The sequence below is a fragment of the Spea bombifrons genome, chromosome 9 (assembly GCF_027358695.1).
Source record: "Spea bombifrons isolate aSpeBom1 chromosome 9, aSpeBom1.2.pri, whole genome shotgun sequence".
Taxonomy (NCBI): Eukaryota; Metazoa; Chordata; class Amphibia; order Anura; family Pelobatidae; genus Spea; species Spea bombifrons.
Window position 1 is genome coordinate 4069117 of NC_071095.1, and position 14460 is coordinate 4083576.

The following is a 14460-nucleotide window of genomic DNA, read 5'->3' on the forward strand; positions in this document are numbered from 1 at the left end:
TGGGCCAGTGCACTATTGGGTAAAAGAGGGCTAGGTGGTAAGGCAAATTGCTTGCCTCAATAGAACAGCCTTTTAAGGTGGCTCATTAAGTCGTTTTCTTTTTCTGCTTTACAAGCGACAGTGGTGGACTCCACAAAGATTTGACAGAGACCCTGGCAATGATGAGAAGATCTGACATTCTAGGACATGCCGTGAGCCCTTGCAGCTGGTAAGACTAACAAGAACGTGCGATCAGAGGCAAGATGGTCCGTAGTTGTGCAAGCATTTGCAAAACCACCATTATGTGTGGCCACAGAGTGTGGAACCAGCCTTTGAGTGAGCCTTTCAACGAGTGAGTATGAACATGTAGATTTATTTTTATTAAGTACCAACACAGCTTATTGATTAAAGGAGAAATCTGACTGCCATTTTGGGGTCAAGAAGGAATTTTTTCCCCTGGTTAGTGCAAAATTGGAAAGAGCGAAACTGGGGGTTTTTTTGCCTTCTTTTGGATCAACAGCAACAAATTAACCGATATAGGAAAGGCTGAACTTGATGGACGCATGTCTTTTTTTCAGCCTATATAACTATGTAACTATGTAACACAGTCTGCGCAGCACTCTCTCCATGTCGCCCTTGTGTCCCTTCCTCCCATCAAACAGTTCTGCTGCTCATAGATCCTCCTCTTCCTCTTGTTCCCTTGATACAACTGTTTCTTTGCCTCCCTGTTTCATTCCCCTTTTGTATGCTTCTCTCTTTGCTTAATTCCATAAGTTTTGCGACCACCCCCCCTAAATAATTCAGTCATCTGCTTCAGTCCTCTAATACCTCGCCGCCTAGAAGGTTTAAGGAAGACGCTCTCTTTTGCCACTTGTTTCACCAATCGTTACTTTAACCAACCCTTACTGACTGCCCCTTGCCCATTCTCCCCTCCTTATTTAACATAGCAGTGCCAATTTAGTAACATCCCCTCCCTCTCTGTCCTTTCTTTCTTCCATTAACGGTCTGATCTCAGTGGCCATGTTACAGCTAAATGAACTACCAGCCTAAAATTGTTAGGTCCCTTACACTTGTTAAAATCTTTGATTCCATAGGAACCATTCAGCCCATCTAGTCTGCCCATGTGAACACTCTGACCTTAATCCAAGTCCTTGATCTCGTTTTAGAGTTGGAGGCCTGCTGCGGAAGCTACATGGACACCACATATGGCTGAAAATATGAAAAAACGTAGACCGTGCACCTTATGATTTTGCCAAAAAATATTTTTGTTTTTTTAAAACACTCAAAACATTTAGGAAATAATTCCTTTAGCATATCAAATAACATCCAAGTTAAAAGGAAAGGTTTTGGACGCCTGCTATGGAAGCTACATAGGACACATCCTCTTTACTGGATAAACAGTTGTCAGTGGTCCAAGCGAAAAATAGAGCAGTACTTTTTGTCACCACTGAGAGGTACAGAAATGACTACAGAATTAAGTTTGTATCATAATATGGTGTTTTTTCCATGAAGATCAGGAAGATCATTAATAAAAATTGGAATATTCTGTCTTCCAGTTATCCAGTTGTTCCCGGGTTTGGCCAAAAACCATTTATGGCGTTTAAGAGATGCCCTTCACTAAAGGATAAATTCGTACACACTCAGCTTTCTGTGGAACCCTCTACTTTGACATCTAAGGTTGGGAATTTTCCCTTTTTTAATTGTAGTGCTTGTCACTCGATGATACAGGGCTCTGTTGTGCATCATCCACATGGAGGAAGAAAATACACTGTTAATCATTATGTGACATGTAACGCTTCTTATGTGGTATATCTCCTGAAATGTCCTTGTGGTCTTTTGTATGTTGGGCAGACTACTCAGAGAATGAGAGAGAGATTTTCAAAGCATAAGTCTACCATCAGGACTGGGTTACTTGAATTACCAGTCCTGGCTCATTTCTCTGAGTCCCGCCACAACATTGCCCAACTGAAATATCAGATTATTCAACAGATTCCAGAAAATTTAAGAAGGGGAGATCGACATAAAAAACTGCTTTACCGCGAAGCATTTTGGATTAGAGAGCTGAATACTCTTAGTCCAAAAGGGTTACATTTTGATTATGATGTGACATCTCTCATTTGAATAGTGATGAGTTTTATATTTTTTAGTGAACCTTTGACATTTTTGATAGTAATTAACTGAACCTTTTTATGTTTTTCGCAGATTCTTTGAAAATTGATGTTGGTTCACTTTTAGAACTTCACACACTCATCTTCGAGCAATAATATGCAGGTGTTCTACTTTTCCATTTAGTATTAAGATTTCTTATACGCTTTTATTGAAACAAATTTATAAGTTTTAATTTTATACACTTGCCAAATTTGGTTCACTTTAATACACTGTCACTTTAAATGTGTAACATAGTACACATTATCACTTTATATGTATGATGTAATATAGGGATATTAAGAGGTATAAGAGGACACATGTCTAGCTATTTATACTTGTCTTTGACATGATTTTTACACTTTCATATATGTGATTTAATATCATTTTCCAATATTTTTTTGTAGACAATATTATACTCATTAATTAATTAATTAAACTGCACTTTTTTACTTTTTAAAATTCAGATGCTTAATATTTTAATACACTTAAATTGTGTGATTTTGCTAACTTTGTGACGCAAAATAATGATTTTATTAAAGACAGGAGGCGAATATTATGCAAATCTCTCTTTACTACTCCCAAATAGCAGCAAAGAAAATATTACAGCACTGAAACAGTTAACAGAAAACTGAACATCACACCAATAGCATAACAGCAGAGTATATATAAGGACCCTGAGTAACTGCCAAATCCTCTTTCTTAGCTGATCTTGCCGTAACATAGTCCCCAAATTTGAACTTCTGCATCTTAAAGGTTCAGAAAGTGGAAACTGAAGATCGTCGGGTCACAACCACATTCTTTGTCAGGAAGGCAAATAACAGCCGGAACGGTGACAACAGGAGCCCCCAGATGCCAGAAGAACAAGTCGTCCTCTGCGGTGCTGAAGGCAAATGCGGCAAATTTAACCTAATGACAATAGCAGAAGGGAGGGTTAATAAACAATATAAACAGGGAGGGATAATATTCGCCTCCTGTCTTTAATAAAATCATTATTTTGCGTCACAAAGTTAGCAAAATCACACAATTTTATGTCAAGACAGGAGGCTTCATATTATGCAAGTTTAAAGCAATTAGAAACATATCAATGAATCATAGAAGTCGAAGCATGCAATACAGGTTTAAAATATACTGTTTGAATGTAGATTCCCGGGACCAGTCTGCTGCTCTAAGAATATCTTCTAAACGAACTCCTGAAGAAAAAGCGTTAGAAGCCATAGCACCTCTGAGTGAATGAGGTTTAAACAGTGAAGTGTCAATACCAGCTAATTGCATAACCCACTTAATCCATCTCGCCAGAGTGGCCGATGAAACAGGAGCATAAGGTTTACGGTAGGAAATTAAAAGTTGAGAAGAAGAAGATTGTCTTAGAGACAAAGTTCTGTCTAGATAATGACGTAAACATTGCACAACACAGAGGTGAGGTTGATCAGGAAAACTAGGATAGAAAACAGATCTGAGAAAAGTCTTTTCGACGATAAATAAAGAATGTGACACCAGAAGGAATAAAAGATTTATTATTGAAATCCAGAGCCTTGACATCAGACACTCTTTTACACGAAATTAAACATAAAAGCATAGTAAGTTTTGCTGACAATTGTTTTAGAGAAAGAGAATCATTCGCAGGCCATGAGGAGATAAAATGAAGAACTATGGTAACGTCCCATGTTTCCATATACCTTGGAACCGGAGGATTTTGAATCTTAACACCTTTTAAGACCCTGCATATCAAAGGATGTCTGCCTATAGGCACATCATTGACTAAAATATGATGTGCCGAGATCGCAGAGCGATATAGATTGATAGTTCTGTAGGCTTTACCACTATCAAACAAAGATGCCAAAAAATTTACAACATGAACTACATCTGCTCGAACGGGATCCAGACCCCGTTCCAAACACCAGCAAGACCATACTTTCCAGGCAGATGCATACACTGCCCTGGTACCTGGTGCTCTAACATTGGATAGAATGTCGGTAGCTGCTTCTGAAAGTCCCTCGATAGATGAGGGATTCCCGAAATCAGCCATGCCACTAAGGTAAGTGATCCGTCTAGAATCAGTTGATGAGATTCTCCCTGAGGGTTGAGTAGAAGATCCGGAAAGGATGGAAGTAATCTTGGGGCATCTATGCTCAGTTCCAGAATCGTTGGGTACCAAGGTTGTGATTGCCATAACGGGGTGAGGAGGACTATGGTAGCCTTCTGTGTTCTGACCATCGATGCAACTCTGGGAATCATGCAAAACGGTGGGAACGCATAATGTAGATCCCGAGACCAATCCTGCAGAAAAGCGTCCACTGCTAGGGCTTCCGGATCTGGTCTCCAACTGAAGAACTTGGGCAATTGGGCGTTCAACCTGGACGCAAACAGATCTACCTGGAAGGGGCCCCAGAGATCCGATAGTCGTTGGAAAATGGATTGGTGCAGTCTCCAGTCGCTGGAATCCTTTAAATATCTGGAGTTCCAGTTTGCTACCGTGTTCAAAAGACCTGGAATATATTCTGCCTGAATCGTGATGCCACGATCCAAGCAAAAATGCCAGAAATCTTTTGCCAATTCGGTCAAAGGTCTCGAGCGAGTACCCCCCAGACGGTTTATGTATCTTACCGCAGATACATTGTCCATTTTGAGTAACACGCAACAGATCACTTTGTCCTTTGCAAAGGACTTTAGGGCAAAGGATCCCGCTAGAAGCTCCAGGCAATTGATGTGAAGATCTACTTCCTGAGAAGACCATCTGCCTCCTGTTGTTCGATATCCGCAGCGCGCTCCCCAACCGAGTTGACTGGCGTCTGACTCTATGACGATGTCCGGAAGAGAACTGAAAATGGCCTTGCCGTTCCATGCATCTACGTGTTTCAGCCACCAAAGAAGTTCCTCTCTTGCTTCGACCGTAAGAGGTACTAGGTCTTGGTAGATTCGACCTGCTTGGAGATGACGGTTCTTGAACCTTTGCAGAGCACGATAGTGGAGAGGCGCTGGGAAAATAGCTTGAATCGAAGCTGACAGCATTCCTATAATTCTTGCAATTTTTCTCAATGAGACTAAACCCTTTGATAGAACTGATCGAATTTCCTTCTTTATGAGGCTGAGTTTGGAGGTCGGAAGACTTAACGAAGCATGTATGGAGTTTACGGAAAACCCGAGAAACTCCAATTGGTGCTGAGGAATCAACACCGACTTCTCTTGGTTTATGACGAAACCCAAGCTGGTAAGAGTTTTGATGGTCCATTGAGTGTGAATTCGTCCCTGATGCTCGCTTTGAGACATGATGAGACTGTCGTCTAGGTAGATAATCAGCCGAATTCCTCTGCTTCTTAACAGGGAGATCACTGGTTTCATTAACTTTGTGAAACACCAAGGGGCTGATGTTAGGCCGAATGGTAGACATGTGAATTGGTATTTGACGTTCTTCCATTGAAACTGTAGGAATATTTGGTGCGGCACATGTATAGGAACCGTCAGGTATGCGTCCTGTAAGTCTATCTTCGTTAACCAATCTTCTGGAAGGATAAGGTCTCTTAGATTGTGAATACCTTCCATCTTGAAATGTTGATAGGTAACCCATCTGTTCAGATCTTTGAGGTTTATGACTGGACGGTAACCTGCATCTTTCTTTTTTACTAGAAAGAGATTGCTGAGAAAACCTGGGGAAGAAAACTGAACAGGAACAATAGCCGCTTTGTGCAATAAGTTTTGAATTTCTAAGTCTATAGCTAGAATGTCTGATTTTTGGAAAGAAATAGGGGGAGGTGGGTAGGGTTGTACAGGAATTTCTATGAAATCTATAACATACCCCTTGACCGTCTGAAGGATCCAAGGATCCTGAGAAATCATAGACCATTGATGGAAAAAATGGAGTAGTCTGCCCCCCACTCTCTGAGGAAATAGAGAAAATTGAGGTCTTACCTGAAAAAGATCTAGGCTTTTGCCACCGTCTACCACCTCTCTGTCTCCAGGAAATCCCTCTAGATTGGAGAAATGTATTTCTCTCCCGTGGTTCTTGTTGATGTTGGGATTGCCAATAGTTTCTGGAACCTCTGCCCACATTGTGGGAAGACATGGATCGGCCGGCAAAGCGGTTCCTTCCTTTACCAGCCCTGTCAAAAACCTTCTGGGAAAACACTCTTTTAAGAGATGACTTTGCTTTATCAAATGATGTAAATGTATTAACGAATTTCCCTAACTCTTTCACAAAAGAGTCTCCAAAAAGGTTACCCTGGGCTGACGGACCAGGTTCCTTAGTTGACAATGATGACAATTGAGGATCCAATCTGAGTAAGAGGGATCGTCTTCTTTCACTGGATAAAGCCGAATTAGCGTTACCAAAAAGACAAATGGCTCTCTGAATCCAGCCACTTAAAATATCTGCATCTAGAGCAGAATGAGAAAGTCTAGCCTGTTCCACTAACTCAAATATTTTAGTCAGAGGGCCTAATATGTCCAGGAGTTTATCCTGACAACTTCTAAGAGAACGGTCAATACCCTTTCTGGGGTCTTTACCAGTTTTAGATAAATATTGAACAATAGGAGCATCAACGATAGGGGTCTGCTCCAATTTGTCCTCCAATAAGGGTCTAGGGCATTCAGCCCTTAATTTATTTCTGGTATTTCTCTCCATAGGTTTGCGTATCCACGCTGTTAAGTATTTTGTAATATGTGCATCTGGCTTCCAAGCCAGAGAGCGAGGATGGCGGAGAGTATCTGGGTCAAACATTAGGTCACCAGCTTCATCCCTTAGGGAAGAAATATCGGTGTCAACTTCCCTTTTATCGGGGTCATAATCGCTGTCAGAACCATCAGAATCTGAAGCAGTGTCTTGTAATTTGGAGGTTTTGTCTACATAAGAGTCATCTGACTCACTACTGGAAGTACTGTGAAAGGAGTCAGGTTTCATTCTTGGCCTTTTAGGCCTAATTAATTCTTCCTCCTGAGAGGGTCTTATGTGTGATTTAGCAACACATGTATGTATGCTGCTCATAGGCTGGAGCGAGTCATTATGGTCTTGGTCTTGCATAGATTGGAAATATCTAAGTTTTGAATCCTCCGAGTTACGGAGAGCATGACCGTCACAATGGCGCCTTTTCTGAAGGGCCTTGCCTGATTTAACTCCATCTTTCACATTATCTCCCACTTGGGGGGTCTGACTGAACATTTGTATATCAGCTTTTTTAGGAGCCATGGTGTTAGCGATGGCCACTGACACAGATTTAGCTATAGCATCAGACATATTAGCCATAGCCGATTGGAATGCCTTTGAAACAGATTCCTCCATAATGTGATGTAATTGAGTGTCAGATAAATTAATCTCCTTATCACTGTTAGATGAAAGGGGACAGGCATCCACATATGAGGAAACTGATTTTGAAGAATCCATTTAGAAAAGAATAGCTGTACTGACTGAAAAGATACCTGCTAGAGGAAAAATCGCCGTCTGAAACAAAGCTATACCACGCTGCTGCGATATGAATTACCGCGTCAGAGCTGTGGGCGGGGAATTGCAAGTTGAGGTACTGAGCATGTGCGAAAAACTTCAGTCAGATAGACGAAACGGAAGAAAAATGGCGGTTTCCGAAGGAGAACAACCAGAGATAACGTACACATAAAGTGGAAAGTAAAAGGGGTTAACGCAGTGAGTAAGCAAACAGACATTTAATAAAATGGAAACTAAAACAGAAATTATGAAGTAAATAACGTAGAATAATGAAAGAAACAATATATACCATAAATGGAATGCATGAAATTCAGCATATATAGGTTGAAAAACAACCAAAATATGTATAATAGAAAATCACAGGTACTTATCTTTCTAGGGAGCAGCAAAGAAAGAGGATTTGGCAGTTACTCAGGGTCCTTATATATACTCTGCTGTTATGCTATTGGTGTGATGTTCAGTTTTCTGTTAACTGTTTCAGTGCTGTAATATTTTCTTTGCTGCTATTTGGGAGTAGTAAAGAGAGATTTGCATAATATGAAGCCTCCTGTCTTGACATAAAATTTGCACTTTGTTCAGAATATGGACTAATTTGGGTATAGGGCAGTATGCTATGTGCTTAATACTTTAATTGCATATTTGCTTGTAGTATTTCTTTTTCTTTTTTTCTCCCCATTTTACTTTATTGCAGTGGCTCTTTAATCTTATTAAATGATTGTGTCTAGATTATATGTACTTGGTCGTCCTGATGACCGTTCTGCCGATACACCTTCTTGCCCTTTTTGGGAGATTTGATGACATATGTTTTTAGGCAATACCATCCCGAATGTGCCTGATCTTGTCTGATCTCAGAAGCTAAGCAGGATTGGAACTGGTTAGCACCTGGATGGGAGACCGCCTGGGAATATCTAATCTTTTTGGTTTTTTTGGCGTGATGTCAATATGCAATCATATGGTTTGGTCTGGTCACATGATCAGAAATTGGCAGAAGGGCAACAGGAAGAGATTAAGCTATGGAGACACAAGGTATTTACTTAGGATTTGATTAATATGTGCTATTAATGTCTGATTATTTGTAATATACTGTATAATGTAGATGTAGACATTTTAATTTTTTGATGTTTTTAAATTACTTGCTGATTGTTTTTTAAATAAGATAAGTAATTATCACTAATTGTTTGCATTACTTGGTGTGACTTTTTACTGAACCTGATTGGATTGTATAGAATTATACTCAATACTTAAGGGTGTGATTTGGAGTGAAGTGTTAGCTTGACAAAGGCCCTGTTTGGCCGAAACTTTGCTTTTGTTTGTTCTCGCTTAATAAAGTGTCCTAAAGTGTCTGGGACACCAGATATGGCTGAAAATCTGAAAAAACTTAGACCCCGGACCTTAAGATTTTGCCAAAAAAATAAATTTTTAAAAAAACGCTCAAAACCTTTAGGAAATAATTCCTTTAGCATCCAGCATAACATCCTAGTTAAAAGGAATAGTATTGGAGGACTGTTGTGGAAGCTACATGGGACACCAGATATGGCTGAAAATATGAAAAAACTTCGGCCCCGGCCATTAAGTTTTTGCCAAAAAAAGAAAAAATTTAAAAACACTCAAAACCTTTAGGAAATAATTCCTTTAGCATCCAGCATAACATCCTAGTTAAAAAGAATGGTATTGGAGGCCTGCTGTGGAAGCTACATGGGACACCAGATATGGCTGAAAAAATGAAAAAACGTAGACCCCGGACTTAAGATTTTGCCAAAAAATAAAAAATTTTCAAAAACGCTCAAAACCTTTAGGAAATATATCCTTTAGCATCCAGCATAACATCCTAGTTAAAAGGAATGGTATTGGAGGCCTGCTGCGGAAGCTACATGGGACACCAGATATGGCTGAAAATATGAAAAAACTTAGACGGCGGACCTTAAGTTTTTGCCAAAAAATGAAAAAATTTAAAAACACTCAAAACCTTTAGGAAATTATTCCTTTAGCATCCAGCATAACATCCTAGTTAAAAGGAATGGTATTGGAGGCCTGCTGTGGAAGCTACATGGGACACCAGATATGGCTGAAATTATGAAAAAACTTAGACCGCGGACCTTAAGTTTTTGCCAAAAAATGAAAAATTTTAAAAACACTCAAAACCTTTAGGAAATTATTCCTTTAGCATCCAGCATAACATCCTAGTTAAAAGGAATGGTATTGGAGGCCTGCTGTGGATGCTACATGGGACACCAGATATGGCTGAAATTATGAAAAAACTTAGACCGCGGACCTTAAGTTTTTCCCAAAAAATGAAAAAATTTAAAAACACTCAAAACCTTTAGGAAATTATTCCTTTAGCATCCAGCATAACATCCTAGTTAAAAGGAATGGTATTGGAGGCCTGCTGCGGAAGCTACATGGGACACCAGATATGGCTGAAAATAGGAAAAAACTTAGACCGCGGACCTTAAGTTTTTGCCAAAAAATGAAAAATTTTAAAAACACTCAAAACCTTTAGGAAATTATTCCTTTAGCATCCAGCATAACATCCTAGTTAAAAGGAATGGTATTGGAGGCCTGCTGTGGAAGCTACATGGGACACCAGATATGGCTGAAAAAATGGAAAAACTTAGACCGCGGACCTTAAATTTTTGCCAAAAAATATTTTTTTTAAAAAACGCTCAAAAACCTTAGGAAATATATCCTTTAGCTTCCAGCATACCATCCTAGTTAAAAGGAATGGTATTGGAGGCCTGCTGCGGAAGCTACATAGGACACCAGATATGGCTGAAAATATGAAAAAACTTAGACCGCGGACCTTAAGTTTTTGCCAAAAAATGAAAAATTTTAAAAACACTCAAAACCTTTAGGAAATTATTCCTTTAGCATCCAGCATAACATCCTAGTTAAAAGGAATGGTATTGGAGGCCTGCTGCGGAAGCTACATGGGACACCAGATATGGCTGAAAATATGAAAAAACTTAGACCGCGGACCTTAAGTTTTTCCCAAAAAATGAAAAAATTTAAAAACACTCAAAACCTTTAGGAAATTATTCCTTTAGCATCCAGCATAACATCCTAGTTAAAAGGAATGGTATTGGAGGCCTTCTGTGGAAACTACATGGGACACCAGATATGACTGAAAATATGAAAAAACTTAGACCGCGGACCTTAAGCTTTTGCCAAATAATGAAAAATTTTGAAAACACTCAAAACCTTTAGGAAATTATTCCTTTAGCATCCAGCATAACATCCTAGTTAAAAGGAATGGTATTGGAGGCCTGCTGTGGAAGCTACATGGGACACCAGATATGGCTGAAAATAGGAAAAAACTTAGACCGCCAAAAAAGTTTTTGCCAAAAAATGAAAAAGTTAAGTTTTTGCCAAAAAATGAAAAATTTTAAAAATACTCAAAACCTTTAGGAAATTATTCCTTTAGCATCCAGCATAACATCCTAGTTAAAAGGAATGGTATTGGAGGCCTGCTGCGGAAGCTACATGGGACACCAGATATGGCTGAAAAAATGGAAAAACTTAGACCACGGACCTTAAGTTTTTGCCAAAAAATAATTTTTTTAAAAAACGCTCAAAACCTTTAGGAAATATTTCCTTTAGCATCCAGCATAACATCCTAGTTAAAAGGAATGGTATTGGAGGCCTGCTGTGGAAGCTACATGGGACACCAGATATGGCTGAAAATAGGAAAAAACTTAGACCACCAAAAAAGTTTTTGCCAAAAAATGAAAAATTTTAAAAACACTCAAAACCTTTAGGAAATTATTCCTTTAGCATCCAGCATAACATCCTAGTTAAAAGGAATGGTATTGGAGGCCTGCTGCGGAAGTTACATGGGACACCAGATATGGCTGAAAAAATGGAAAAACTTAGACCGCGGACCTTAAGTTTTTGCCAAAAAATGAAAAATTTTAAAAACACTCAAAACCTTTAGGAAATTATTCCTTTAGCATCCAGCATAACATCCTAGTTAAAAGGAATGGTATTGGAGGCCTTCTGTGGAAGCTACATGGGACACCAGATATGGCTGAAAATAGGAAAAAACTTAGACCGCCAAAAAAGTTTTTGCCAAAAAATGAAAAAGTTAAGTTTTTGCCAAAAAATGAAAAATTTTAAAAACACTCAAAACCTTTAGGAAATTATTCCTTTAGCATCCAGCATAACATCCTAGTTAAAATGAATGGTATTGGAGGCCTGCTGTGGAAGCTACATGGGACACCAGATATGGCTGAAAATAGGAAAAAACTTAGACCGCCAAAAAAGTTTTTGCCAAAAAATGAAAAATTTTAAAAACACTCAAAACCTTTAGGAAATTATTCCTTTAGCATCCAGCATAACATCCTAGTTAAAAGGAATGGTATTGGAGGCCTGCTGTGGAAGCTACATGGGACACCAGATATGGCTGAAAATATGAAAAAACTTACACCGCGGACCTTAAGTTTTAGCCAAAAAATGAAAAATTTTAAAAACACTCAAAACCTTTAGGAAATTATTCCTTTAGCATCCAGCATAACATCCTAGTTAAAAGGAATGGTATTGGAGGCCTGCTGCGGAAGCTACATGGGACACCAGATATGGCTGAAAATATGAAAAAACTTAGACCGCGGACCTTAAGTTTTTGCCAAAAAATGAAAAATTTTAAAAACACTCAAAACCTTTAGGAAATTATTCCTTTAGCATCCAGCATAACATCCTAGTTAAAAGGAATGGTATTGGAGGCCTGCTGTGGAAGCTACATGGGACGCCAGATATGGCTGAAAATAGGAAAAAACTTAGACCGTGGACCTTAAGTTTTTGCCAAAAAATGAAAAATTTTAAAAACACTCAAAACCTTTAGGAAATTATTCCTTTAGCATCCAGCATAACATCCTAGTTAAAAGGAATGGTATTGGAGGCCTGCTGCGGAAGCTACATGGGACACCAGATATGGCTGAAAATATGAAAAAACTTAGACCGCGGACATTAAGTTTTTGCCAAAAAATGAAAAATTTTAAAAACACTCAAAACCTTTAGGAAATTATTCCTTTAGCATCCAGCATAACATCCTAGTTAAAAGGAATGGTATTGGAGGCCTGCTGCGGAAGCTACATGGGACACCAGATATGGCTGAAAATATGAAAAAACTTAGACCGCGGACCTTAAGTTTTTGCCAAAAAATGAAAAAATTTAAAAACACTCAAAACCTTTAGGAAATTATTCCTTTAGCATCCAGCATAACATCGTAGTTAAAAGGAATGGTATTGGAGGCCTGCTGTGGAAGCTACATGGGACACCAGATATGGCTGAAAATAGGAAAAAACTTAGACCGCGGACCTTAAGTTTTTGCCAAAAAATGAAAAATTTTAAAAACACTCAAAACCTTTAGGAAATTATTCCTTTAGCATCCAGCATAACATCCTAGTTAAAAGGAATGGTATTGGAGGCGTGCTGTGGAAGCTACATGGGACACCAGATATGGCTGAAAATATGAAAAAACTTAGACCGCGGACCTTAAGTTTTTGCCAAAAAATGAAAAATTTTAAAAACACTCAAAACCTTTAGGAAATTATTCTTTTAGCATCCAGCATAACATCCTAGTTAAAAGGAATGGTATTGGAGGCCTGCTGTGGAAGCTACATGGGACACCAGATATGGCTGAAAATAGGAAAAAACTTAGACCGCGGACCTTAAGTTTTTGCCAAAAAATGAAAAATTTTAAAAACACTCAAAACCTTTAGGAAATTATTCCTTTAGCATCCAGCATAACATCCTAGTTAAAAGGAATGGTATTGGAGGCCTTCTGTGGAAGCTACATGGGACAACAGATATGGCTGAAAATATGATAAACTTAGACCGCGGACCTTAAGTTTTTGCCAAAAAATGAAAAATTTTAAAAACACTCAAAACCTTTAGGAAATTATTCCTTTAGCATCCAGCATAACATCCTAGTTAAAAGGAATGGTATTGGAGGCCTTCTGTGGAAACTACATGGGACACCAGATATGGCTGAAAATATGAAAAAACTTAGACCGCGGACCTTAAGTTTTTCCCAAAAAATGAAAAAATTTAAAAACACTCAAAACCTTTAGCAAATTATTCCTTTAGCATCCAGCATAACATCCTAGTTAAAAGGAATGGTATTGGAGGCCTGCTGTGGAAGCTACATGGGACACCAGATATGGCTGAAAATATGAAAAAACTTAGACCGCGGACCTTAAGTTTTTGCCAAAAAATAATTTTTTTAAAAAATGCTCAAAACCTTTAGGAAATATTTCCTTTAGCATCCAGCATAACATCCTAGTTAAAAGGAATGGTATTGGAGGCCTGCTGTGGAAGCTACATGGGACACCAGATATGGCTGAAAATATGAAAAAACTTAGACCGCGGACCTTAAGTTTTTGCCAAAAAATGAAAAATTTTAAAAACACTCAAAACCTTTAGGAAATTATTCTTTTAGCATCCAGCATAAAATCCTAGTTAAAAGAATGGTATTGGAGGCCTGCTGTGGAAGCTACATGGGACACCAGATGTGGCTGAAAAAATGAAAAAACTTAGACCGCGGACCTTAAGTTTTTGCCAAAAAATGAAAAATTTTAAAAACACTCAAAACCTTTAGGAAATTATTCCTTTAGCATCCAGCATAACATCCTAGTTAAAAGGAATGGTATTGGAGGCCTTCTGTGGAAGCTACATGGGACACCAGATATGGCTGAAAATATGATAAACTTAGACCGCGGACCTTAAGTTTTTGCCAAAAAATGAAAAATTTTAAAAACACTCAAAACCTTTAGGAAATTATTCTTTTAGCATCCAGCATAACATCCTAGTTAAAAGGAATGGTATTGGAGGCCTGCTGCGGAAGCTACATGGGACACCAGATATGGCTGAAAATATGAAAAAACTTACACCGCGGACCTTAAGTTTTT

The 14460-nt window shown here is 38.6% G+C and overlaps 1 protein-coding gene across 1 annotated transcript; it reads right to left on the reverse strand.

Moving 5' to 3' along the window:
- Positions 1-2680: 2680 nt before the first annotated feature.
- On the reverse strand, positions 2681-7307 carry LOC128505009 (uncharacterized). Its single transcript, XM_053475289.1, has 2 exons — positions 6034-7307; positions 2681-3033 (listed from the first exon to the last, which is right to left on the reverse strand). The coding sequence occupies exons 1-2, from the start codon at positions 7304-7306 to the stop codon at positions 3029-3031; spliced, it is 1278 nt and encodes a 425-aa protein (XP_053331264.1). The 5' UTR covers position 7307; the 3' UTR covers positions 2681-3028.
- Between the last annotated feature and the right edge of the window lie 7153 nt (positions 7308-14460).

Bases quoted from the DNA above. Each gene is read 5' to 3' on its own strand.
- LOC128505009 (XM_053475289.1), bottom strand. From the start codon at position 7,306: ATGGCTCCTAAAAAAGCTGATATACAAATGTTCAGTCAGACCCCCCAA.